Raw genomic sequence first — 27,865 nt, 5'->3', positions numbered from 1 at the left:
GTATCACGACTGCCTGTTTCTCTTTCCCAGGTTTACTTTTATAGGCCCTGAAGCCTTAGGAAAAAGAGAGACAAAAGGGATGACTTTTATTTTTGTGTTAATTTTCATGTTTTAGGGAAATTGGCGACCTGATTATTAAGATTTTGCATTTAAAAGTGTGCGCATATCTCAACTAAATTACAATAATTATTTCATAAATTAGCAAGATCACATTTTATTTTATTTTACATCAAGAATACATTAAACTATTGGTTTCAAATTAGTTTTTCTAGTAATGTTTTTTCAATATCATCTTTAATTTTACAAATTTTCATTCTTTTAATTTAGTTTGTTTATCACGAAACCTCTAATTTTATGATTCTTGTGTTGTTTTACTAATGTTAATTTATACTGACAATTTTTGCTAATAATTTTTTAGCTGTACTATGACCATTCTATTAAAAGGGTTATTGTCTCTCACTTTACCTTTTAGGGTCTTCGTTTTATAGATCTTATTTCCCCATTTTAATAAATAGGTCTTTATACATGCTTTTTTACTTAAATATTATATTAAATTGTTTTAAATTTGTCTAATTTTGATAACATTTTATAGTCTTTCATTTTCATTAGAATAAATACATAATTTAAAGTATGGGTTGGATTTTTCCCCAGTAAAGCTACTCTACAAGTTATTCATAGAATCGGTTTAGGGGAAAAGGACGAACCATGTACCCCCCTCAAAAAGAAAAGCTCGATTATAACACGTTTCAGGAGGCTAAAGATGACCCGTGTTTCATACAGCCTTGTTTTTTGAGGTGTTTTAAATCATAGGATATCTTTCGTTTATTATTTTAATGATTTTTTTGTTGTTTTTTACACGGACGTACTTTTAATATAATATTAGGTTTTTAAAACATGATTTTAAGTTATGTTTCAAATAATTCTTTTATATACTATGTTAAAAAGTAGAAGGCCCTTTAAAACTTATACCAAAACATTAAGGTCGTCTTACCTACCTTGGTAAGCGCACGGATGTAATGAATGCCGCGTTAAGTTTTGAACACTCTATTTATATGACGCATTAAATGGCGTCTAATTTTGTTATGGTAGCTAGACGCTGGAAATTTTTCATTTTAAAAAGGGAAGAATTAAGCTAAAAATTGCCTTTTTAGGCTCTATTCAGTGAAAAATATGATAAAAATATATAATTTTCTAAACGGCTAATTTTTTTTTTGGTGATAAATATTAGTTTTCCCTTAAAATCTCGGTAAAAAGTTTTATAAAAGCCTTCGTGATTAAATTTATATATGTACATGTTATAATATGCATTATATAAGTTAAAAATCAATTGTAACATATTGTTTAGATTATCATGTTGAACCAAGCTGATAAAATTGGGTGTACTCGGCTTTGGTTGGTAAAAATGTTGAAACAAAAATGCGTTGATTAATGAAGAAATAAGTACACCATTACTGGTAAACTAATTTTTGTTTTGTTTCTTAAGGCTAAAATTTAATTTCTTTATGCGTTGACTATTTAGCAATTTAAACTATTATTACATAATTTGTCTTTATATTTTTTATCACTTATTTATTAATCCATTTCTATTGGGAAGAGTTAAAAAATAGAAAGACATTACATTAAACAATTATCTTTTATTCAAATTTGGTCATTTTATTACTGTTTTATTCGAAAGTTCGTTTTTTAAGGTCATTAATCTTATGCTACGTTTTTATTATATAATATTTAGTCCTTCCTTTATCTCTCACTAAACAGATGTTTTTTAGACTAAATTTTATATGTATTTTTTAAAGAAACAATATTTTTAAAATGTTGTTTTCCATAAAATTCAATCATATTCCTGCATTATGACCTGAACATAATTATTTATCAATGATTGAATTTTATGTGTTTTAAAAATTGAATTTATTCTTTTTTGATTAGATCTAAAAATTGAATTATTTTTTCAGGCCCTTTTGCAGTAGTTTGGCTGTTTTTTGTTCTTGATTGTAGTCGTAGTTTGGGCTCTCAATTTTTGGTAAGTATCAAATTTGTAACTTTTTTATTTTTGACCTTTAAAACACTAGTTTTACTATATTGAACTAATGTCAAGTGGACAAATATGATAGCCTCGTCATATTCATCTCCTTTCTACTAGTTGTACATTATATAACATTATGTGTGTTGAAAAAAATATAAGGTCCACATCAACTTCTTGGGAAATTGTTTTAAAGAGCAGCTGGGTTGTTTCAGTTTATTTGTTATGGGCCAAATATTTTCCCAACAATTACTTTTGTTATTTTATTTTATTTCCATATCTAGCTAGTTATAGAGTAGTTTTATTTAAACTGTTATAGTTCTTTTTACGCGTTAGCAAAAGCTACATATTTTATTGATTTTATCCTATTTTATAAAGTAGTAAGCCTTTTTTGTCTGTAGCGAAAGATCTCGCTAACCGCTGAACCGATATGGTTCACCTTTACAATGAAGGCTTCTTATATGTCTATGGAAGGTTGTAAACTATTATGGGTGAAAAGACCTCACACATTAATTGCCCCTAGAGGCTTCTAAGGGCGTAACCGCTAGTAGGTATATGAAGTATTTTACATTTATCTCATAGTCGGTTCTAATTTTGTAAAAATTACTTAGATCCTTTCAGATGTAAATAATAAACTCTTAAAAAGTCCTTTTATAAAAAAAAATAGCTAAAAACCCGACTATACAGTCAAAAAGACCCTAAAGTTAGTTGCTATCGCATAAATTTCAAGCAATATCATATTCCCAGTTTTGTTCTCACTTATTAGTTTCAATCTCTTGATGTTATGAGTCATCAGAAAGTTCCCAAAATAGGCATTAAATATTGAGAGATTGTCATAGAGTCTTAATTCTTTTATTATTAATACAAGTATAAGTTTCCCTGGTAGCCATACTGTTTTATATTTAGGAGGAATCCAGTCAAATCACCCCACGAAGACTGAGAGAAGGCTTCCCTAACAAGACTAAAGTTTAATAATTTAAAATATGTCAAGGTAAAGTCACGCAACCTATTTCTTCACCACAGAGCAAAAATTAAGTGTCGGAAATAATGTTAATTACTTACAAAACCTAAATTTATACTAAAATGTAATTGTTTAATGTAAAAGCCATTTTTATTTTCAAATTCATTTTTATCAAAGAATATTTAATTTTGTAAAAAATAAAAATGAGAAAAATATTATCCAATCTATATATGTGATTAACCTATGACGCGCAAAAGGTTCAAATCTCTATATTCGTTGTATCAGTCTAACGTCGCCCGCCGGCCACCTTACTAAAAGCAAGGGAAGACAGTCTACATAAAAACTTAAAGAAAATTGTTATTTTTTAGTACAGAATACGCATTTTAAATCAATTCAAAGCATTTATAAAAACAATTTGAACTTTTTTATTTCCAATTTTAGTAGTTTTCAACAACTTATTTTGTTTCTTTTAAGAAAAGATTGGTTGGCTACCTAATGAAATTTGGAATCAAAGTTATAGTGTAGATTGCGGCCTATCCAAATATCACCTAATTATGTAAGTAATTTTTTTATTCTTTGACTAATGAACCATTGGATTGTTTTAATGAAATGTACTATTCTGAAAAGCCCTAAATCGAAAAAAGACTTTAAAAAGAAATTAACAAAGCAATGCAAGCTTTAGTATTTTATTTATGTATTATACTTTATTGTTTTATTTGTAGTTCATTTATAACAACCTAATTTTGTTATTTTATTTTAGGTTGTTTAGAACCGCTGTATTCCACCTGAATAAACGAGTATGAAAAGCTTCCCTGACTGTTCCACTGTCAGCTGTTTATTCTGGGACACCTGCCGCACTGCTACATCTCCAACTAGTGGGTTGTGGTACACATACAAAGTAAGTATATCATTGCATGTAATGGGTAAATTATGAATGGGAAATATATATTATTTGAGTGTTTTTCACCTAAATTTTTCAGCTCTCTGTTGAGTTTCCTATCCCTATTTCTCTGATAGTTGAAAAAAGGAAAGTTTTTTAATATTCTTTACAGGGGAGAAAAAGGTTGATTGAAGATATCGAAACTTTTAATTGCCGTCTTCTTTTTTGAGTATTTTTGTTAGGAAGAGATAAAAATGGACCATTTCAAAATATTTGAAGTCTTTAGTAGTTTAGTTTTTAACAGTCATTCGTTGGTTTTTTGTCTCAAGTATGAGACTGATATGGTTCTCCATTTTCGGATCCTAGGAAATTGATGATTACTAGCTGTTTTTTCTGGTGTTATCCTATAATAAAAGAGTTAGAAACCTGAAATAAAATTATTAAATATTATTATTGTTCCAATTAAAGTAGTAGAGTGTGTATCTATCTTAGCTTTACATTTTTTAAAAACATGGATATCTTGATTTAATTTAGGAGGTGGTGTGGTAGTGTTGTGGTCCAAAAAGCTGTTTTTTCTTCCAATAATTTTTAAAGATTATTGAGCAAAGAATAAAACGTTTTTTAGATTTATGCACTGCACACCGACGACAACGTGATTAGACACCTTGCCAAGTTTTTTACATCATAAGAGCAACATCCTCTTTCACTTTTAAATTATAGCTTTTTTAATTATACAATAGATATATGGAGTATTAGACCGATACTTAAAAGATTGATTTTTCTAAAATTGTATAGCTATTTTAATATTTTTTAATTGTTCTTATTTTTCAGTTGTTTTGAGAATGAAGATGAGATTTTTTGGGGTTTGTTTGGGCCGCTATTTATCCGCCAAGACAACCTACATGGAGCAGAATGTTCCTGTCCTGGAACAAGGTTCCAAGAAACGTGGTGTTTGCCGCTATTTGTGGGATGACGATGTAGGAGATCCTTTCTAATTTGGTTTTGTTATTTTATTTGGTAAGTTATAATTCTTTGATGAATTTTTAAGTATCGAACTCATATTTAATATTGGATAAGAGATTGTGTTTCTTCAAAACAACTAATAATTTTTTCTTGTTGTTAATTTTAAAATAATGGTGTTTTAATTACAAAGTTTTTTGGTTTTTTACTATTGTCTTATTCATTATTGTCTCATTTTACAATTATTTTTTCTTTGTTTTAGATTATCATGTAGCTGTTTAGCTATTTGTTCTGCCGTTTTCTCACTTATTGGGCTTTGTTGTTGGTGTACAAAATTTACTTAAGATAGCAGTTATGAGGTAATGATATTATCATTTAGACTCAATTTAGATTAATTTAAAATATTTTATTTATTCGTAATTTATGAGCTGTATAAGTTTTCATAAAAAAATTGGTTTATATTTATAATGGATTTTATGATGAGAAAAAAAGTATTCTGAACAAGAGTAGAACAAGAGTGTAGTGCAGATAATTAAATCCTAAGGTTTTTAGATGTAATTTTTTAAGTGTGAATGTCTTTTGGCTTATTTTCTGTGTGCTTTTCTTTTTCGAAAAATCCTATCTACTACAGTTTATATTTTGTAGAATATTTTTTAGCTTGATTTAATATTTATTTTTTTTCTGTTTTTTCAGTCATATCTTCTCGGCTCCCAGTTTTAATACAACAACTGTGGTTCCAACATTGCATTGCTGATCAAGTAACTGGTGAATGTCCGCCCTATATTTGATTGCAGACGGAGTAGCCTGTACACTGATTTTCTAGGTAAGTGTTCCTTTTTGCTTCTATTTTGGTCCTTTAGGGCCTATGGTGCTCCCATCCCTTTTTATAGGATTGTGAAGCTAAAAGAAGACCCCTTAATTATTTTTTTGGGGGATAAGATACATGCATGCTTATTCTTATTTTAGGTGAAGCAAAAGATTAGGTTTTGTTTAATGTAAGCAGAATATGTGACTGATATTTTTATAATTAGATAGTTATTTGCTTAGCAAAATAACTTCTCCCCCTTTGCAAAAAAAAATTTTGCTCAATTGGAGGGGTTTTAATATAAGTTAGAGATAAATTTGAGAGTGATTTTTATTAGTTGCTTTATTTTTCAGTTCATTTTGTTGGGAGTTGGGAGGGTGGTTTATATTTTAAAAACTTAAATTTATTTTGTTAATATCATTCTGTATAAAACATATAAGGCATTATTTTCTGTCTTTCTATAGAATAATTGACATAAGAGACATTGGCCTTTTGACTTATAGATTTAAGACAAGAGTGAAAGAAAGTGATAAAGAGAAGGGTCGACAGAAAGAGAGAAATAATTAATATCGCTTTTTTGTTTTATACTGATAGCTTTGGTGTTTTGTTTTTATTAAGGAGTGTCGTGTAAGGTGAAAAATCAAGGTGTGTGTAAAAAAAATATTGATAAGTAAAGTTTTAGTTTATTTATGTTGATTTTATTTGTTTTATTTTAATAATTGTGTTTTATTTCAGCTGTTAGCTTTCTAGCTATCCAGGCTAGTGTATGTGTGTAACCGATTTGGTTAGAAGAAAAATAGGCAGCTGATTTCTGCTTTCTCATTGTACTTTTTTCTCAGCTAAGTGGGTAGATGTGTGTTTGTCGCTGTTTAGTCTGGTAGAGTGTACTCTACAGCTAACTAGGCTGTGTGTGTATGTGTGCCTAGGTGGCACTGGTTGTGCGTGTAGTTTAGTGGCCTAGCAAAGTGTACTCTACAGCTAACTAGGCTGTGTGTGTGTGTGCCTATTATTAGATGTTGAATAATGTATTTTAGAGCTATATAGCCTGCGTGTGTGTTCCGCCTAGGTGGCTTGGGAAACAGTTGAGTTGTGGTGTGTAAAATTTCTGCTTTAAAACATATATGTGTAGTTTCCCATTTGTTTTTAAATGACCTTATATTTTTTTTGTTCATTTTAAAAGTTTAAAATTTTATGGCTTAGCAATTGTAACTTTTTATGTATAAATTTACAAGAAAGAAGATTTATAAGTGAAGTAAATATTTTAAATGTAGCAAAACAAGGATGACAACATCTATAAATAGCGAAACACAAAAAGGTCATTGATGGTAATATTTACAAGTAGATTTGTAGTGTATTTATTAATTGATTTATTGGGTAAAATAAACACTAAAACTTGTTTTTATTTATATAATGTTGTCGGTCCAAGTAACTTACATAAAGGATGCTCATAACTATGGGAAGAATTATTTTGATCATGATATTCTTAAAGAGTTTTAAGACTGGTCCAAAAATACCAAAAATATGGGGGAAAATGTAAAAAATATAGAAATAGCCAAAAACCTGCAAAAAGGAAGTCTGATCGTCATGTCTGTTTTCTTTAAACAACAGGAAATTTTATTTTGCAACAAAAAAAATCTGGAAATCGTACCATAAACACTGAGGATATGCTAAGAAATAAAAAAATTACAAAAATAGCTTAAAACCTATTCTATTACGCAAAAATTTTGATTGTTTTTATGCGCACGAAAACGAATTTTTCCAATAATTGTCTATTATTTTGCCAAAAATTGACAGAAAAATTATTCGGCGTTTTTATCTTCCTATTTTAAAGAGAATAAGAAAAAAAATTTATTTTTAAGGCAAATCGATTTAAAAACTGCTTTCAAGAAGTGTTAGAAAGTAATTTAAGATTAAGTTGTCCTAAATCTTAGAAATTGTTATTAATTTATCTTAGGCTTGCGTGTGTGTGTTTAAATATTGGAAGTTGTACTTTCAAAAATTAAAAACTAAAATAATTTTGATGAGGTCTGTTTTCTATCTTGACATGTGTCAACTTTTTTCAACACTATATTTATGCATTTACACAAAAATTTTAATTATATTATTTCGGAGCAAAGCATTTCCTTAATTTACTATCTATCAGTTTAATAATATTAGAACCCTCAGAAAAGTTTTTAACATATAAAGTTTTTCAAATTTTACTATAAAATTTCAATTTACTTTCCATAAACAACTAATTTCAAAAAATAAACTGCATTTAGAAATATTCTTTGTTTAGGCCAAAAATATACAAAAAAACTCGCCATTTTATCTACACATCCTAAGAAATACATGTTTCAAAGCATAAAGGCCCTATTCTTTACACAATGATACAACTATTGGCTGCGCCCCTATAAGAATATTCTTAGGGAAAAGCTTAAACTCATATTTAGGTTCTTAAAACCTTTTACAATGCCATAGATGCTTAGTGCTGTAAAAAGTATGAACAATATTTTAATTAGCTTATAGAAGAACGAAAGGTTGTTAATAGTTAATCATTTTAGCTTGCCACAATGCTATCTCTTAACATCGACTACATTGATTAGGACACAAAGTTATCATTTCAGATGGGGTAATTGGACGTCTGTATTTTGGGGTATAAACGGTCAAATTCCTCTCAACCAATTGCATTAGTTCTCTGGATGGGAAATCTATGTGTTCAGCTGATAACATCAGCTTCCTTAAGGCTTTGGTTAGGACAGATTGGTATTGTCCCTCGGGATAGGTTTCATATTGCCCAATATAATTATTTTCCCCTTCAATTGGAGCTGTCCTTCCTGAAAAATTATCAGCCATTGTCAATCCTCTCAATTGTCCACCTGAGCGTGGCTGGGATAGGCGGGAATGCCCTGACAAATACAGGTGGTAGAACCACCCTGAGCGGTGACGCTGTATTTGCGGGACTTTACAGCCGCGGCTAATAACTTCTCGTCTTTAGGAAATGCACACTCTGATTGTTTATTCTAAAAATATTTAAAAATCATTAAAGATTCTGTTTATTCCTTTATCCCGGATTAATTTAGCCTTTTTTGATTAAGAATAGGAAAATTATTAATTAGTGATTGGGATGTATCAAAATTGTTTAAATGTTTAGTTAAAAATGGAGAAATAAGCATTGGTTTTAGAGGTATCAGGTGGTAATTTATCATGTATGACTTATTAAAATTATTTTGTAATGGAAAAACTGTGGTTTACCTTAAAAATTGTAAAGCCTAAAAAAAAAGATAAAATCTTTAAGTCTAAAGTGAAACTTAAATCAAACTTATACCAGATAGAGAGCCTAATCAGTTCAGTCTTATAAAGTTGTATAATTTGTAATTGAAAATTCAAGATAATCAATTTAATGTATTTAAAAGTTTGTAAAAAGTTGAATTAAATGTATGTTTAGGAGCGATTTTTAACACACATGTCTAAAAATCAACACATGTGTTCAGAACTAGGTCATAAACCTCAGAATTTATAAATTCATTTTCATAAAAATTATTAGCTAAAATTAGGCTTATTTTCAGGGATCTTAAGGGATAAGACAATGGACGATATTTTGTTGGAAGTTTAAGGCACATTAACTCATAATTAATGAAAATTGGATTTAATTATACAAGGATCTAAAGGGATAAGACAATGGATGATAAATTTGTTGGACTATTTTGCTACATAAACACATAATTTATGGAAATTGGATTTAGTTAGACTTTTCTTATGGAAATTTTTACTTCTTTTGGGATTAAGTTCATGCTTATTTAATAAGGTCTTGTAATTTTGGATGACACATTTCTGTTAGTAAGTTTTTGCCAATTATTATTTCAAAAGTACTGTGTCATTCTAATTTATTATTGTGTGGTGTTTTCTGATTATTACAAAAATTTAATAGCTTATTTATTTATTTGTTACTAATTCTTGTATTTTATTTTTAGGTATCATGCCTGTTCAATATCCTGTGGTTGGAGGATCGAGTTTTTGTTGAAGAAACAGTAGAACTGAAATTGGTTATTTGTGAAATTCCTCCCTTGGGACCTCCGCAGATTTTACCGGTTTTTGTCTGCAGATTTGTATCTTTTACCCTGCTGACTGAAAGAAATGTATCTCCGAAGTTAAGGAACCTGTTTTGGCTTGGAGATGGGGAGTGGTGCTCGAGCTTAGCCAGCCACATATTTCCAAAAAGAGTGAAGGGCTTGAGGATACTAATGGAGGTATAGGCAGGTAGGAATTTATTGTTTTTTAAGCAAGAAAAATTTATCTCTAGGTTATATGTTTTCTGCAGTTTTGTGGGGAGTTATTTTATAATTTTGATTGTATGTTGCAGCTTGCTACATAACTAGATATGTCTGTACTTGATAAATACTAGAGAGCATATCTGCTCTAAAACTAGAATTGTCGTCTGTAATTATTTTTTAATTTTCTGCTGAATTTGTTCATTTTATTAAGCACACATAATTGCCCTACTTTATAGTTATAATGATGTCTATTCTTGTTCAAACTTTTTATTATTTTTTCTTGCCTTTTATAAATAAAGCATTAAAGTAATGTATATAGAGCAATAAATAGTATATGTAACAACCACCCCTTCTCAAAGACCTTTTACACGACTTTTGGTTGGGTCTTTGAAATAAGCTGAATCATTCAAAAATGTAAATACAGCCGGGTGCTGGCAAAAGAACCAAGAGCAAATTGCAAACTAATGTTAACTCAAGGACGCCCAAGCTTTTTACTTAGCATGGGGGTAAAATGAGGATTTCTATATGTTCAAGGGGAGTAATGTAAGGTATTTTAAAAAACTTGAGGGGTGTAAGGGACAAATACACCATTACCCCTTTACTTGGACATCTATGTTTTAGCTATAATGATTTCTGCATTTTGCCTAGTTAATTTCGTTTTTGCATAGTTTAAATACTGTTCATTTGTTAAAAATTATTTTGAAAATTATCTATTGATCTCTTGAAACTGAAAATAACCCAATACTTGAAATAAGGACATAGTTAATTTGCCACCCCCACAAGAAAGATCTCAACCATTTATGGAAAAATAATCGAAAACAACGTAAATACAGGCAAAAATTAAATTTGGGAACATCTGCAATATATTAGTTCTACATTTGTCGCTAGATGTCACTAAAAACTTGATAATTTTGATTTTCCACAAAGTATTCATATCATTTGGAAAAATGTCTTATCTCAAATAACTAGGTTTAAAAATGCAGTATTGTAAATCAGAAAAGATGATTATGAGTATAATGGCAGTTTTAGATACTTCACATAAGTTTAGATAGAAATGACAATTTTTCACTAAAATTGTCCCTTTTTTTCTAAAAGCAGTAAAAAGCATTAAACAGCTAAACTTAGAAAAAAAAAAAAAAAATTTAATGAAATTATTTTTCGTCTGCAACGCTCTAGGTCTATGCAATTGGAAATCAAATAATATGCTCTTTATACATTTATACTATAAATTTACTAATGAAACTCTGTGTCTCATTGTATAGTTCTAAGAATGGGATCTGGAGATTCTTAAAACGTTTGGATAATGGCTATTTTATACCTTATCTTTTTAGCTAGATAAACCCTAATATAATTTAAAACATTAATTAATTTATTTAGGGTTTTAATTAAACGGTTGCTCGATTTAATTGGCTTAGACTCCGGCTTTGTTTCATGCTTATTCATATCAATCCTGTTGGTTCCGCGTTCAGTCATGGCAATGAGTAATAATCTCTCATTTGACATACTAATGTATGCAGTGATAAAAGATAATAAGCCAAATGAAGCAAGAGTACTACCAATCACCATACTTGTTAGTAGAACTAACATGATTGTCATGAATTTATTTTGAGAAGGAAAGTCTTCAAGATATTGGAGCCATGATAAAGCCTTTGTGTTTCTGGCCCCATTTTTTATGCACAATGCACTTTTAAAATCTGATTTTTCTTTAATTCTATTATTTTCAGATATGTCAGTGTTGTAAGAGGACTGAACAGTTTTGCAGTAGTCAATTTTCTGCTCATCTAAATCCTTAGGGTAATTTTCTTTGCTTTTTATTTTACTGATGTTTATCTGTTCGTCTATTTCCTCTTTTTGCCCCAAACTATTTTCTAAATCGACTTTGTCTATTTGTACCTCTGGGCATAGCAATTGTTGAGACAAATTAACAGAAATTTTATTGCTAGATAATTTTTCAATTTTTTGACTTATTTTTTGATCCGTCGCGTAATTAGGGGATTTATCCAATTTTGTGTTAGACACATTTTCTTTTATATTGGTAATTATTGGCGGATTAATTTTATCTATTGGATTATTAACAACAGAGTTTTCTATTATTTTTAAATCATTGTCTATAGACGAACAGTTTAATGTTGAGGTATTAGATGTTTGACTTTCCATTAATATATTTTCTATTAGCTTATTAGTATTATTACTATTTACACTATTTTGGGTATTATTATTGACACTATTTTGGGTAGTCGAACATTCTAGTACTTCAACATTCTTAATTTTTATATTTTCATTTTGATAATCAATATCCGAATTTTTCAGGTTTATCTGAATGGACAAAGAAATGTTGATTTTGGGACCAGATTGATTCTGAGGTGATTTTTTCCCTAGAATAGGGGTGCCGGGTATGTCCCAAGAATCCGTAACTTGTGGTATTTTTATCTGTAATTGTATGTTTTTGCTTTCTTGAGAAATACTCGGCTGCCCTACTAGTTTTTTTCCATTGTTGGCGGGAATTTGCACGCCGACAATGGATGGTATAATCTTGATACACCATAATTTAAGCAGCGTGGGCATTGGTCTTTGGAGGGATTGACATTAGGGAAAGTGAAACACTCCCCACTACCATGGGTGTCAGAATTACACAATAAACAAACTATACTGTTAGCTTTTTCTTTATTCTTTTTATACCACCATTCCATATTTGCTTTTTTAACTGCTTCATCTGGATGTTTTAAACAGTATCTAGAATAGTGAGGCTTTTGGCAATGCTCACAAGTTTTTTCCTTTTCTACTTGGTTTACATTTGCATTTTTTTGTCTGTCTAATTTTCTTTTTCTCTCAATGGCTGAGTTATAAAAGCTTCTGTTATTGCTAAACCAGCTTAAGATTGTCTCTTTAGTAATGTAAGGAACATTAGTGGATGTCAAAAATGCAGATTGCAATAATGGTGGTACCAAATAGGTACATATTTTCTCCCTAAGTTTAGCCATTTGATTTTCATGACTATTGCCTGTTTTTTGCAACATGGCTGCCAAATATATTATTATTCTATTTGGTTTGTCTTGGTCTTCTAAAGTGAATCTGTAAGTGTAGAATTGTTTTTCATAGTCTGACGGGTGGAGTAATTCTGCACCTATGGTAGTTAGGATCGATTTTACAAAATCCTGTGCACTGAGGGTATTTGGGTCTATTTCTAAAATATCTAATTTTTTTCTTGATTCTTCATTAAAATAGTGAATGAGAATATTGTTGTAGGAACTATGAGTAAAGGGGATCTCATATTCCTCCAAATATTTAAAAGTGCTAAAAAAAGTGTAATTGTTAGTTTTTTCTCCATATTGGGGTGGGATTTTACCCAATATTTTGACTTGTCTGTGAATACGTTCGTGTTGACAACTGCCCCACACTAAATTATTTGGTATGAGATTAATTATTTTTGCTGTATTTAGATCAGTGGTAGATGTGTTTGCCTGTAACAGCTTCTGGAGGACGTGTATTTGTGATAGGGAGAACATATTTCCAAGTAAGTTATTGTCTTGAGATGTCTCTCTATGTCTATTATCTCTATTTGTCCTTGGAGTTCTTCTATCTGACTCTGTGTCTGAAGAGCTAGAACTAGAGCTAGGACCACTACTGTTACTACGTCTATTCATTCTCCTTGGCATAGAGAAATTCTGTCTGTCTTTATGCCTGTCTTCTTTGTCACTATTGTCTCTTTTATTTTGTCTTTCTTTACTTGACTTAGTTTTGTCTTTATCGTGTTTATAACGATTTTCATGTCTATCATGATGTTGTTCATGGCGTCTTTGGTCCTCATTGCCATGTGGGTTAAGTGGATCATACATTCTGTCAGGCCTTTTTTTAGAATGTTTTTTACTTTTTTGTCTGTCAAAATCCTCACTATAATAGCTAGATTCTGACTCATAACCCGAAAAATCTGAAGTTGGTTTAACTACTTTTTTATTTTGGGGTTTATTTCCATTATTTTCTTGTTTTATTACTTGAATATTTGGCTCATGTTCATGTATGGGAGGAATGTCTTGTAAATGTATTTGAGGCCTATTTAATATGCGATTTTGTCGCCTATTGCCTAAGACAAGCATTGCTGTTGCTGAGTGAATCTCAGGCCTAACATGAACACTAGGTATTTCCTCCAGTCTTAGATAATGATTTACTGCATTATTTAATCCAGGTTCATATTCTGGATTATAAGGTGGAGGATTTAATATTTCATCTTCTAATTGATCAATAATAATATCATCCATTTTAGGTTATTGCTGTACTACACATGGAATGAGGCCTAAATCAAAGATAAATGGAGCACCATTGTACGTGGCCTATGCATTGCTGTACTACACATGGAATGAGGCCTAAATCAAAGGTAAATGGAGCACCATTGTGCGTGGCCTATGCTCTGCTGCACTACACATGGAATGATTGTTTGTCAATGAAGAGCTGTGCTTTTATGGATGCTTTACTGGTAAGACTTATTTAGTGGCCTTGCCCTCTCCCTCCTAAAAGGAAAAAGTTAAATCTTACCTGGGTTTATCCGGTAACGGAACCAATTTTATGGGTCACCTCCGGGTTCTAGGGACAAATGTAATCCTTTATCACAGAACTACAATCTCTCACCAATGTCTCCTTTCCAGATCAGTGACGCATTAATCTCTGTTCGGCGAGTATATCTAACCTTAGAATGGCGGAATTATATTACACCGATCCTAAATCCAAGTTCGCTTTAAGAGATAATCTTTTTCTTAATAGCCCTAATCCGAAAATGATATCAAAATATTACTGATAACTTTGTATTGCTATTTAATCTGAGAATTTTTTATTCCTAGGTATCTGACTTTACCAACTTAAACTGGAAGTATCTGTTGTGATTACCAGAGTCATGCGAACATGACTACAACATTCCTGTTCTGCTGCCTGTATCCCCGTGAGGCGTGAAATTCCTTGTTAGGTACCTTTGTCAGGTAGGTAAATCACTAGGCCAGCACCGAACCGATCTTCCAGAGTATTAGCAAAATAAAACTACCTTTAAGACTTGAACTTATTCAGAGTTCTAATTCGAAAATGTTAAATTGTCCGAATAGATAATGATCTCCAACCTTTTTGGACTTCAGAAGCTCGAGGGAAGATCCGGTTTGTTAGTATCGGCCGTCAGATAATGAGCTATCATCAACCGTAGTGGCGCTGCCACCACCGTGCTTTCCCTTTGTTATTCCTATTTAGTCCCGTAGTAACTTGCAATTTAATGGTGTGGTCACACCACGCTATAGGAGTTCTCTTCAGAACAAAACTTGGAGATAACTATCCGTCCGGATGCCTAAGCTTTTAGGCCCTGAGAAGGCCTTATCCTTAAATTTATCTCAATTGACCAACATAAAATGATATTCTACAATTTATTTAACAAAGTATTTATGAATTTATCTAACAAAACTTTTTATTTTTTAGGTGTGTTTTAAATGAAAATCCTAAGTGTGAGCCGCCAAGACCCTCAAGAAAATTCCAAAGAAAGAGAAGGGAGTCTTCCCTTAAATTTTAGAATTTTTTTAAAGAGTATGTGTAATATAGTAATTCCGTATCACGACTGCCTGTTTCTCTTTCCCAGGTTTACTTTTATAGGCCCTGAAGCCTTAGGAAAAAGAGAGACAAAAGGGATGACTTTTATTTTTGTGTTAATTTTCATGTTTTAGGGAAATTGGCGACCTGATTATTAAGATTTTGCATTTAAAAGTGTGCGCATATCTCAACTAAATTACAATAATTATTTCATAAATTAGCAAGATCACATTTTATTTTATTTTACATCAAGAATACATTAAACTATTGGTTTCAAATTAGTTTTTCTAGTAATGTTTTTTCAATATCATCTTTAATTTTACAAATTTTCATTCTTTTAATTTAGTTTGTTTATCACGAAACCTCTAATTTTATGATTCTTGTGTTGTTTTACTAATGTTAATTTATACTGACAATTTTTGCTAATAATTTTTTAGCTGTACTATGACCATTCTATTAAAAGGGTTATTGTCTCTCACTTTACCTTTTAGGGTCTTCGTTTTATAGATCTTATTTCCCCATTTTAATAAATAGGTCTTTATACATGCTTTTTTACTTAAATATTATATTAAATTGTTTTAAATTTGTCTAATTTTGATAACATTTTATAGTCTTTCATTTTCATTAGAATAAATACATAATTTAAAGTATGGGTTGGATTTTTCCCCAGTAAAGCTACTCTACAAGTTATTCATAGAATCGGTTTAGGGGAAAAGGACGAACCATTGCTAATATGGAACTCATTAATTGGTCAGTTCGTTCACACAGTAGAAGGGTATGACGAGTAAAGTGGGTGGATTATTTTAGCTAGCTTCGAGTTTCAATGTATAAGAGTACATGAAAATCTGATTCAACATCCAATTAATTATAAATCTATTATATACATATACAGACAGACAGAAAACTTTTTTTATGTTTTATTAGATTAGGATTATGTAAGTTTTAGCATGTTCTTTCCTTATGTGAACTTATTTTTAGTAGTGAAGCTACCCCATTACTGTACAGTATTTGTACGTCTGTACACCAAAGAAAGTATAAAGATAACCTGTAACAAATGATATGCGGCCGATTTTTTGTTGTACATTTAATACATTTTTTATTGATTAAACAGATGCGCAACAATAAAAGCTAGGATAGGGAGAATACCTTGACCCAAAATAGACAATGCTAAGACTTTCAGAATAAATTTAGTTGTGTACAGTTGTTTGGATGTTATGCATGTTGCCGCAGTCATGTACCAAAGCCGCTGACATTAAAGGGCTGCTTTTAGCATTTGTGAAATCCTAGATTAACTTGTAGCAAAAAAATCCAGGGATTATGTTGATGGAAAAGTGGTTTTCCCTGGTGGTGTTCAGGGAGGAAAGGGACATTGGGATGTTTTTTACACTTTGGGGACCATTATTGAATTTTGATTGGTTGGTTCATTCCAAACGTTTCAACTACTTATTCTAATTTACAGGAGGGTTACTTTTGTGCATCATTTGTGGGGATGTACATCAATTTATCGGCAATTATCTTATCCCTTTAGATCCCTGGGTAGTGGTGCTCTTAAAAATTACAGTTAAACATGTCAAGATTTTTATCTTTAATCATCTGAACTCTGATTAGTGACCAAATATTACACAGATTAAACCAGGGCTTGGCATCCGCGCCTCAGACGTAAATAAGCCTTAAAATAATACCCGAAAGTGTTACAAAAATTATTTTCCAAAAGATGGAATGTCTGTCTAGGAGCAGGTTTATACTTCCAGCAATTTTTAAAGTTATAATATTACAATTTCACTGATGCGCGACTGCCGAGCCCTGGATTAAACAAGGACAATCTTGTATATTGTTGTAAAGCAACAACAACGAGTTAAACATATAGAAGAATAAACTGTATTTAACTGTAATTATATTAGAAAACATTACTTAATATTCATAAAGTAAACTACTTAATTTAATTTCAATCATTTAATGTCGACTATATGGTATTAAATAGAAGTGGTCATGGATAATGATACTATATTATTTACATAATGCTTTAATTGCGCCTTTTGGCTATAATTTTTTTGGAAATAATAATTATATGAATTTTTATATGAAATTATGGTTGTGTTGGACTTGTATTCATTAGACTGTCACTGGTTTAAGAGTAGCTTCGTTACATACAAGAATTATCAAACTAGTAAATTAAGTTAAATTAATTTATCAAAAGCCCTACCACACAAAATTATGTGTTTTTTCTTTTTAACATCCATTAAAAAAATATATTTAAGAGCAGGATTTTGTATATACTATCTGTGAAACACCCTCCTATGAAAAAAAAGATGTTGAACTTTGCAAATTAGTCGGTGAATATAAAAAGTGCGCAATGGGGTTGAAAGGGTGAAAATAAAGTGATAAAATCAGACTAAGCATGCAATCTAGGAATAATTTTATCGTCGCAAAAAGCATCAAAATATAATTAACAAATTTTACCAACATTTTTGTGGGATTTTTTTATATGTTACAGAATTATTGTAGAAAACGTAGTTTGTACTGAGTTTAAATCTTGCCTAACGCCGCGTCATAACAAAAGATATTAAAAAGATTAATAGAGTAAAGGCAATGTCTAGGACATAACAGGTGCAACATGTTTAAAAGCACTTCCACATAGAGAGCCATTATTTTCTTGATTATCACATTTTTAAAAATATCAATTTACAAAGATGAAAATAAAAAGTAGAACAAAGAAAATCAAAATTAAATAAAGAAAACTTAAATTAGAAGATATAAAAACCAAAAAAGGTATATAATACAAATAAAAAAAAGGATAATATGAAAAAGAAAGAGAAAAAAGATAATAAGTAAAAAGAATAGGTATAGAATATACATACGTGGATATAATGTCGTCAACTTTGCTAAAATGGAAATCACTTATTGGTCAGTTCCTTCATACTGCAGAAGGGGAGGGGGTAAAGGTTGTGGAAGGGGGATCGTTATTTTAGCCAGCTACAAGTTTCACTTTATTAGAGTACATGATAATCTGGTGTATAACAAATCCATTGTAAGAAGACAATAAAGTGTAAGCATCTAAAGTATTTCATCAGTTTTTTTTGTTTAGCTCTGACCTTTCTTCAACTTAGAATATCTGACCTTTTCAGTTTCAGACTTGGATTTGATTTTTATATGCCGGCTGAATATTGCTTCAATTTTTATATCAATGCGCCCCTAGATGCCTCTAGGGGTACCTTCAGGGAGCACTCCCCTTTTTAATATTAAATTCAAAAAATAAAAATAAAATTCTGATGGGGTCACTTTTTGAAAAGATATTTCTCTTGGGAGGGTGGTGGTTTTCTAACTATGTAGTTAAAGAAACTTCCCAGGATCTATGAGAGCTACTTTGTGAAGAGAACTATATCAGAGAGGGCGGGGACATTAGAAAGAAACCCATACTGGTACCCAAAGTTTATGAATACATTCTCTAATTTATCAAACTTTAATTCTTAATTTGTTGGTTAAAATCCAAAATTTTGTTAATAATAATTTTGTTCCACAGTAGAAGTAAATTTAATTATCAATATTGGGGATGTAAAACAATTTATATTTGATTGTCTTATCGCTTGAGATCCCTGCTAAATATATTGATAATTTAAAATCCAAAGAGTAAGAAGTGCGTTCCTGTGTGAAACACAATATATGAATACACAAGAATTTTAGTAAAAAAAGTTGATACATTTACTTTTTACACAATTTTAACACTTCAAGAAATCTTAAAGTGTTTTTGAACCCCTAAAAAACTATGTAAATTGATATGTCCTACATTTTTGAAAAATTTTAAATATGAAAATTAATATAGCCAAAACTCTAGTTAAAAATTTTGATATGATTGATGTAATAACCTTATATTACAAAAAAAAATTGTGCCTTTAACATTTTTATCGGGCAATATTTAGGCCCCTCAACACCCAATCACAACAAAAATAGCTTAAAACCGGTCATTGAACACAATTAAGATTTCTGAAAAAAAATTATATTACAAAACATACATATTCATATTTTACCTTTTAAATGAGCAGAAATTAATATATTTTATCTCAATAATGATTACTTGATTGGCAGAAAAGTTTGAGGATTCTTTAGATAAAAATTTTAATATTTAATAAAAATACATTTATATAAGTAAACGTTTTAGAATTAATATAAATTATTTAAGAAACAACTATTTGAAAATTATCACGACCTTTCAAAATATTTCTTACAGTCCCGTCTTGGTCCGTTCGTTTAGGCCCATTTATACAGCGGCAAATAGGCCTTTTAATCCCCGGGCATATGTGAAGCTTTTTAGGCACATATGTAAACGAATATCTACATATATTAATCTTGATATTAGGGGGAAGAGGGGGGTGAAAGAAGTTTTTAGATAAATATAAATGGTTGATGTGGTTTAGGTTTAGTAATAAATCCCCCCTCCACCCAAGTATACAACCATGATTGGAAAGGTATAATGGTTTGTTAAAATAATTTTATAAATCGTTTAAAATAATGACAAAAAATCCTCTAAATTATATTTAAAATTTTCTGCATTTAATGTGTGTTCGTTTGTCTTAATCTATTATTTTTTAAGCTTCGCTTTTATAGATATTGTCATCCTTGCTTATTTCGTTTTTTTTCATTTGAAATATACTTTTTAGCAATGTTTTATTTGACAAAAAATCTACTTTGAAATTTTTTTAGGCTATTTTGCTGAGCTGTCTGATGACAATCAGTCAATGTCAAAACCTCCTTCTTCACCGCAGCCTACCTGGGCGTGTGTCCCACCACAGCAAGACAGTGTCTGACGGTACCTCCACAGTCCACCGTCACCACACACAGGCCACCTCGCCCCGGCTTCAGCTGGCCGCTGTCCATCAAGAACCTACCTTTGTAACAGCCGCCGTTCGTCAGGAAGATCCTGTTCTGTTGCAGCATGCTGATGGAAGATTCTTTGCGCTGAACGCAAACCTTCAGCCAGGTCAATACTTTCAAACTGCTGATGGCAGGATCTTTACCTTGGCAGCTGATGATGACATCCAGAATAATGATCAGCTAATCAGCAGAAATGTTGCAGCTGAGCAGCCAGCCGTTGAAGAAGAAGAGATTGTTGAAGAAACTGTTGATGACGTCATTGCCAGACAGGCAGAAAATAGCCGCCTCTCCACCACCTCCCTCTTGGACCAGAATGTTGCTGTCCAACAGCTGAGAACCCCCCAGTTTAGAATTGTCCCCGCCAACGCCCAAGAAACCCTGTTCAGATTTGCCCCCGCCTCCGCAAGTGTCGCCCACGTAGCCCATGAGGAGCATTCCCTGTTTGAGTCTCCTGCCTTTTTCAGCCGTGCCACCGCAGCTCCTGCACTTGTGAGAACAGCTGCCCCAGTTGCCCATACATTTGGTCACGTGACCGCAGCCGCCCCAGCTGTTGTACGGACAACGGCCCACCATGGTCATCTGTTGGCTGATTCCTCCACCCCGGTTTTCCAGGGATATTATTCTTTCCCCAATGCCGGCATTGATTTCAATTTCTAAATTTATATACTTTTTTTGTTGATTAATTTGTCATACATTTTTTTCAAATTTTTTCATCCAAAATCATGAGTATTAGATAGGATTTAGGTATATCTATCTACTAACGGGGATAGATATACCTAAATCTATTTCATAAGATTCTAAAATACAAATTATACATCAATCATACGTTTATTAAAGAAAATTTTTAGATTTATTTTGAAAATCAATGGGCATTAAAAGAAGCTGATTTGTTTAGATTTAATAGATTTTTTAATGAAAATATCAATAATAATTTGCCAATGATATATCATTAAAAATTCTAACGTAATTTTACCTTATAACGCTTCTATATTTATTGTAAAAAACTTATTTATCATATTATTTAGATTATTTGAAAATCTCAAGATATTTGAAACCTATAGTTACCATATATTATGCATATCAAACTGTTTAATAAAAGACTAGTATGGAAATATTTGTTTTAGTTTTAATGCAAGGATAGATACATAGATTATATCAGGAATTTAAAAGGATATGACAATGGCTGATAAATTGATACAATTCCAAAGTGATGAAAATTACTACTTTCGACGCTCAACCAAATGAACCAACCAATCAAATCTCAATAAAAGTCTCCAAAGTTGTTGAAGCAACGAATAAGAAAAATTACAAAACTTTGGGGACTAGTGTAATACACAACCCAATGTTCCCTTCCTCCATGAGAATATATTCTTGTTAACGTTAAAACAGACTCCACAATGATCTAACATTGGCAAAACAAATAAATAAGTCAAAATTATGAAAAACAATAAAAATAGTTTCTTATAATTTTTGATAACAAAGAAAGAAAACTCTATATATGTGACTTTCGGAAAGGTAGAAGCAAAGTTTAATGTAAAAATTCTCTCTCATTTAAAAAATGATGATGAATATTTTAGTTTTAGACCATTGTGATCCCTTTAAATTGGTCGAATTCTTAGAATATCTGTTCAGTGAGGGGAGGTATGATGGATGTATACCAGGGATACAGGGATAGGATAATTCTTAGAATATCTGTTCAGTGAGGGGAGGTATGATGGATGTATACCAGGGATGCAAGGATAGGATAATTCTTAGAATATCTGTTCAGTGAGGGGAGGTATGATGGATGTATACCAGGGATGCAAGGATAGGATAATTCTTAGAATATCTGTTCAGTGAGGGGAGGTATGATGGATGTATACCAGGGATACAGGGATAGGATAATTCTTAGAATATCTGTTCAGTGAGGGGAGGTATGATGGATGTATACCAGGGATGCAAGGATAGGATAATTCTTAGAATATCTGTTCAGTGAGGGGAGGTATGATGGATGTATACCAGGGATGCAAGGATAGGATAATTCTTAGAATATCTGTTCAGTGAGGGGAGGTATGATGGATGTATACCAGGAATACAGGGATAGGATAATTCTTAGAATATCTGTTCAGTGAGGGGAGGTATGATGGATGTAAACCAGGGATACAGGGATAGGATAATTCTTAGAATATCTGTTCAGTGAGGGGAGGTATGATGGATGTATACCATGGATACAGGGATAGGATAATTCTTAGAATATCTGTTCAGTGAGGGGAGGTATGATGGATGTATACCAGGGATACAGGGATAGGATAATTCTTAGAATATCTGTTCAGTGAGGGGAGGTATAATGGATGTATACCAGGAATGCAGGGATAGCACAATTGATGATAAATTAATCTGGCCCCTGTTGTCGTCCTACTAAATATAATTACCCTCTTTAGTAGATTAAAATTAAAGAAGATTTGGAGTATGTTACTTTGTCCAATCCAATCCTGATCAAATTTTTCCAACGACAATTTGTAGCTAACTCAAGACATAACGATGAGATAAAAAGAAAGAATCATTTAGTCTTCATTGTGATTTTTTGTGTGGACAGGAGGGGGGGTTGAACTGTAAATCTTACGGGTACCCAAAGTTTTTAAACGAGTTAAAAGGCAAGTCAATTAATCGTCTATTGTCGTTTTCCTTAAGAGCCCTAGTCTTTGACGAATACACTGTAAAAAAAACAATAAAGAATAGCTGTGTTTAGTTTATTACGGGGTGGTATAATTTAGAAGAAAAAAATAATATTCTTTTGTTATGGAGGATTTTAATTGCCAGATAGAGTTCTGAAAACTCTTGTGAAGATTCTCTTGAACAATTAGTTAGCATTAGCTACAGCAAGCCTCGTTTTGTCCACATGTCCACAATTCTAAGGGGTGTTTTGATATTTCTTTTGGGAGGGTGGTTATACCCTCCCTTAAAATAGTTAAAAACCTTCCCCGGGCCTATGAAAAGCTACATATTGTAAAAGAGAAGAAGCTAGTAAAAGTGGCTGACTTAGATTATGACGTCAAAAAGAAATTAAACAATGAGAGGCCACTATAAATTTTACCATTGGTCAATTACAGTGTGTACTGGCCTCATAACGGCATAATCTGAGTCAGCCACTTTTACTAGCTTCAAGGAGAACCAAATCGGAGTGAACTTTCGGTACAGACACACACACTCAGATATCCTGTTACTTTATTACAAGAATTTTCAAAGTTCCATATTTGAAGAAGGTTTTTAACAGTGCAATGAAACAGAAATGTAGACAGGTGGGGTAATGAATAATGATAGGGGGAAGGGGTGCTGCAAACCCATCAGAAATATAAATGCCAAAATTAAAGTCATTTTTTATGCTAATTTTGTTTATATTTATGATCTTGATAATAGCTAAACAATTGGGTCGATATGGTTCTCCTTTGCATTGAAGCTTCCTATAAGTCCAGGGAGAGGGTATCTCCACCCTCCAATTATAAAAGGACCCCCCACCCCTGCAAAAATTCTGTTTCTTTTGAAAACTCAAATTGACAATTGGGTGAGGGTCGATTTTCCCCCTCTCACCTTAAGTGCCCCATAGAATAGATTAACAATTCAGATAAAGATTAAATACATTTAGAAAAAAAGATTTTAAAGCGCTGCGAACAATAAAATTTGTTTATCAAATCTGATGAAAATTCAATAAATAGAAATCCTCATTCAATACAAGTTTATCTCTAATCATTTTCAGATTTGATAAGGTATTAGATTTAATTTCAATACCCAAGATTTATATCCCGCAATAAGTAGGAATTAATTCTATTTTTCGATATATTGGCAACAATTATATCAAATTTTGGATCTAGTGCAGTTCACGGTAATAGCCAAGATTCAATGATGCACAGGGAAAGCTTGACTGAAGAAAACACGCGTAAAATAGGTCTTTTTCGCGCATTTATGTGCTCTGTAAGATTATTTCTAGACCGTCTTGTATTAGTTAAAATTTTGTACTTACATAATATATAGGTTTAGCCGATTGCCACTCAGCAGCCCTTTAAGTTTATCGATCCTAGGAACATTTTACCGTGAACTGTACTAGATCCGAAATTTTTGATAATATAAAATGTACAGAAAATAGTAAAATTGTAAAAATCATGTACGCATTTCATCAAAACAAGAACGATTGTGTTAAATAATAAGATACAAAGCAATTGCACGAAGATAATAAATTATGAGAATGAATATAAGGGGAAGATATTTTTTAAAAGCGAAGCTTTTCTATAATTAGGGTCGGTCCGTCCGTCCGTCCGTCCGTCATGGATAGCTTTTTACGTTAATTTAGGCATGTTAGAATTGTCCTATCGATTTCAAACTTTGCATGGTGATTCCTTTAGTAGTTAGGTACGATTTAGAAGTCGTAGAAACTGTATAATCATAACAAGAATGTCCGTACGTCAATTTAAACATGTTGATTTTTTACTTTTTTAACAACAAATTTTTATGTGATCTAATCATCCGATTGATCTGAATTTTGGTATATTGATTCCTGGGACAACAAAGTATAATGTTATAAGCGAAGCAACTCTATAATCAAGTCCTAAAAATGTAAGTATGTCCATAAACATTGTCCTGTATCAAGCAGATTTTTAACAAATTTACTTAGAATTTTACTTTGACTCTTATACATTTATATTCTGATTATTCAGTTCTGACACTATACAAGTATTAATGTCCGTTTGTCATACCGTTTCAGTGCTTCGCCTTTATGGATGTTGTCATCCTTGTTTTATTAATTCTAATATAAATGTTACAGAATGTATATATGTTTGTCTATACCGAAGGAACTGCTGACCCTTTACAATTTAGATTTTCATAGGTCCTAAAGGTTTATAATTATTTTTGAAAAGGGTAATATCCCACTCCAAAGAGAAAGCGCCGTTAGAAAAAAAATGCCCCACACTCCAAAATAGATATTTACTTTTTCTTTTTAAAACTAAAATTGAAAACGAGGGTCGACTTTAGCCCACACCTCAATTACCTCTAGAGGCCTCTAGGGGCGAAGTATGTAATAAAGTAATACATATGTGCAATTGTTGTATTTATCAATTTAAACATATGTCTAGGAAGCTAGTAGATAGATAGGATAATTCCATAAAAGTGCTCAGCGAGTCCCTCCCTTCCCCCAACGTTATTTTTGGATAAATAATTAAATGATGGAGAGTTTTTCGTAAACGAAATCGTATTAGCATTTTAGCATTAGATTAGATTAGGTCATATTGGGTAATTGGTAGCCCTGAAGGGTTAGGGCATCGCAGGTTTACCTAATTTAAACAAAACATAATAACTAAAATGGTGTAGAAAGCAACCAACCCATGTATTTTCCCCCTTAATTTTCTTAATCCCTAACCATCTCCCCCCCTTATTTAAAATGGGAGGTGGGGGTTCTGTGGTCAGTAATTGATTTGAGGGAAAGTACTGAGTATATATATTTGGTACACAAATAGACAACATAAAAGTTTTATAAAGTTTTGAAAAGTATTGTATCTATACGTGTCGACTGTCCACAGTGGGGTAGATACAGAACTAAGTTTGAAAAGTATTGTATCTATACGTGTCGACTGTCCACAGTGGGGTAGATACAGAACTAAGTTTGAAAAGTATTGTATCTATACGTGTCGACTGTCCACAGTGGGGCAGATAAAGAACTAAGTTTGAAAAGTATTGTATCTATATGTGTCGACTGTCCACAGTGTGGCAGATACAGAACTAAGTTTGAAAAGTATTGTATCTATACGTGTCGACTGTCCACAGTGGGGCAGATACAGAACTAAGTTTGAAAAGTATTGTATCTATACGTGTCGACTGTCCACAGTGGGGTAGATACAAAATAAGTTTGAAAAGTATTGTATCTATACGTGTCGACTGGTTATATGCAATATTATCACTTGTTTATTTCCAAAAAGAAGGAGCCAACAAGAAAGGATTCTATGAAGTTTAAAAATAATTACTTGACCCGAAATAAAGCATTGTTTCTATGTAAAGAATTTAAATTCTTTATTTTTTCATTATTTACCCCATTGTGCTGTGTAACAATTTTATGGACTAGAAAGTAGAAGCAAAATAATGTAAATCATGTATAGATGCTAATAACAATCTTGATGAAAAAATGATAATTAGAGTATTAAACAGTAAGTAAATTGTTAACTGTACTCAGAGGTATGCAGAGGGTATTTGCAAATGCATGCAAATTCAAGGGTTTATGTCGAATCGACTTGACTTACTATCTAGTTTTGTAGAGAAACTTCGCTTTGCTAAACTACATATTTATAATACAAAGTAGAACGATGTCTGTCTGTTTGTGTGTGTGTTTGTTTGTCTGTTTGTTTGTAGCGAAGGATCTCGCTAACCGCTGAACCGATCAGGTTCTCCTTTACAGGGTAGCTTCTCATAAGTCCCGGGAAGGTTTATAACTATTTTCTCGGGGGTGGGACACCCCCAACCCCCCCAAAAATTAAAGATACCCCCCCCAAAAAAAAAAAAATTTTTCTTTTTAAAACTAAAATTAAATTTGTTGGGTCGACTAATCCCCCCCCCAAAAAAAAAAAATTACCCCACCCCAAAAATTTTTTTTTTCTTTTTTATTTTAAATCTAAAATACAAAAATTGGTTTGCTCAAACCTCTTGGGGCAAAGCCCCTAGAGGCTAGAGGCGAAGCCGGTAGTTAGAACATAAACCAGATGAAGAACTTAATATAGATTAAGAATGAAACAAAAAGCCCACTGTTAAATATTTTTCGCCGATAGTAAAATGAAAAAAATATAGGATTGATTTCAGTTTTGTTAGTCCCCAGAGGTCGAAAGCCCAAGCTAACCAAAAAATCCTTATTCTATATTTCCAGGAAAATTCTCTTTGACATCATACGATAAATGAATGTTCAGTATGGCTGAGACCCGGTGCTAATCCAATGGATATAAATCGTCTTCGAAGCCATACTGGATAAGAATTTACCATACTTCAGGGTGATTTTGGGTCTATGGCAGATAAATTAATCCACACCAAAAATTTACCAGATACCAAAGGCAGATATTTCATACTATTTCGGGGGAAGATAAATTTATTAACCTTTGTCTTATCCCTGTTTCCCTGGCCATAGACAGAGATCGAGTTACTTAATTTCATTATTTAGTTTAGATCCACCCTAGAACTGGGACACAGAACAATATTTAGAAGAAAATTAAAGAAATTGAAAGTGTCACCAAACCTAGTCATGCTAGATACGTTAGAATTAGTACACACTGATTATATTTGTGTTTGATTAGCACATAAACATATGCAACTAGTTAACTTACATTTAAAAAGAACTCGTAGACAAAGGTTGTTCAAAAATATCGACAAGTGCATTTCTGAGAAACGTTAAGCAAGACATGGTTGAATAACTACTCCTTATTGAAGCTATTATCAATCTGTTCATTTAAATAGTTTTTTTTGTGAAATTTTACATCATATAAGTGTTGATAGCTGACATATCATTAACATTACGCCCTTTTTATTATGTTTTACCTACTTACTTATAATGATGGCT

The 27,865-nt window shown here is 31.7% G+C and overlaps 1 protein-coding gene and 1 long non-coding RNA gene across 7 annotated transcripts; both read left to right on the top strand.

Annotated features, from left to right (window-relative positions):
* The first annotated feature begins 1,325 nt into the window (after nucleotides 1–1,325).
* LOC145322152 (uncharacterized) lies at nucleotides 1,326–16,079 on the top strand. 6 transcript variants are annotated; one of them, XR_013880517.1, is made up of 15 exons: nucleotides 1,326–1,454; nucleotides 1,950–2,017; nucleotides 2,924–3,008; nucleotides 3,453–3,534; nucleotides 3,739–3,876; nucleotides 4,690–4,875; nucleotides 5,081–5,177; nucleotides 5,512–5,641; nucleotides 9,577–9,862; nucleotides 11,601–11,670; nucleotides 12,187–12,239; nucleotides 13,317–13,390; nucleotides 14,138–14,248; nucleotides 14,709–14,843; nucleotides 15,325–15,995. It is a non-coding gene; the product is annotated as an uncharacterized LOC145322152 (long non-coding RNA). The 6 variants fall into 6 exon arrangements; XR_013880516.1 differs by having other exon boundaries at nucleotides 3,458–3,538; nucleotides 14,138–14,347; nucleotides 15,325–15,994; XR_013880514.1 differs by having other exon boundaries at nucleotides 3,453–3,538; nucleotides 14,138–14,347; nucleotides 15,325–15,994.
* A 3,722-nt stretch (nucleotides 16,080–19,801) lies between these two features.
* On the top strand, nucleotides 19,802–21,413 carry LOC145322151 (uncharacterized). The gene is made up of 2 exons (XM_080163962.1): nucleotides 19,802–19,895; nucleotides 20,131–21,413. Exons 1-2 carry the CDS (start codon nucleotides 19,884–19,886, stop codon nucleotides 20,956–20,958), a joined length of 840 nt encoding a protein of 279 aa, XP_080020088.1. The 5' UTR covers nucleotides 19,802–19,883; the 3' UTR covers nucleotides 20,959–21,413.
* The last annotated feature ends 6,452 nt before the right edge of the window (nucleotides 21,414–27,865 follow it).

This window comes from Acartia tonsa, chromosome 6 (genome assembly GCF_053477335.1).
Source record: "Acartia tonsa isolate MP-2025a chromosome 6, ASM5347733v1, whole genome shotgun sequence".
In the NCBI taxonomy this organism is placed as follows: Eukaryota; Metazoa; Arthropoda; class Copepoda; order Calanoida; family Acartiidae; genus Acartia; species Acartia tonsa.
Note: the sequence above shows the minus strand (reverse complement) of the source record. Positions and strands in the feature narration are given on the sequence as shown.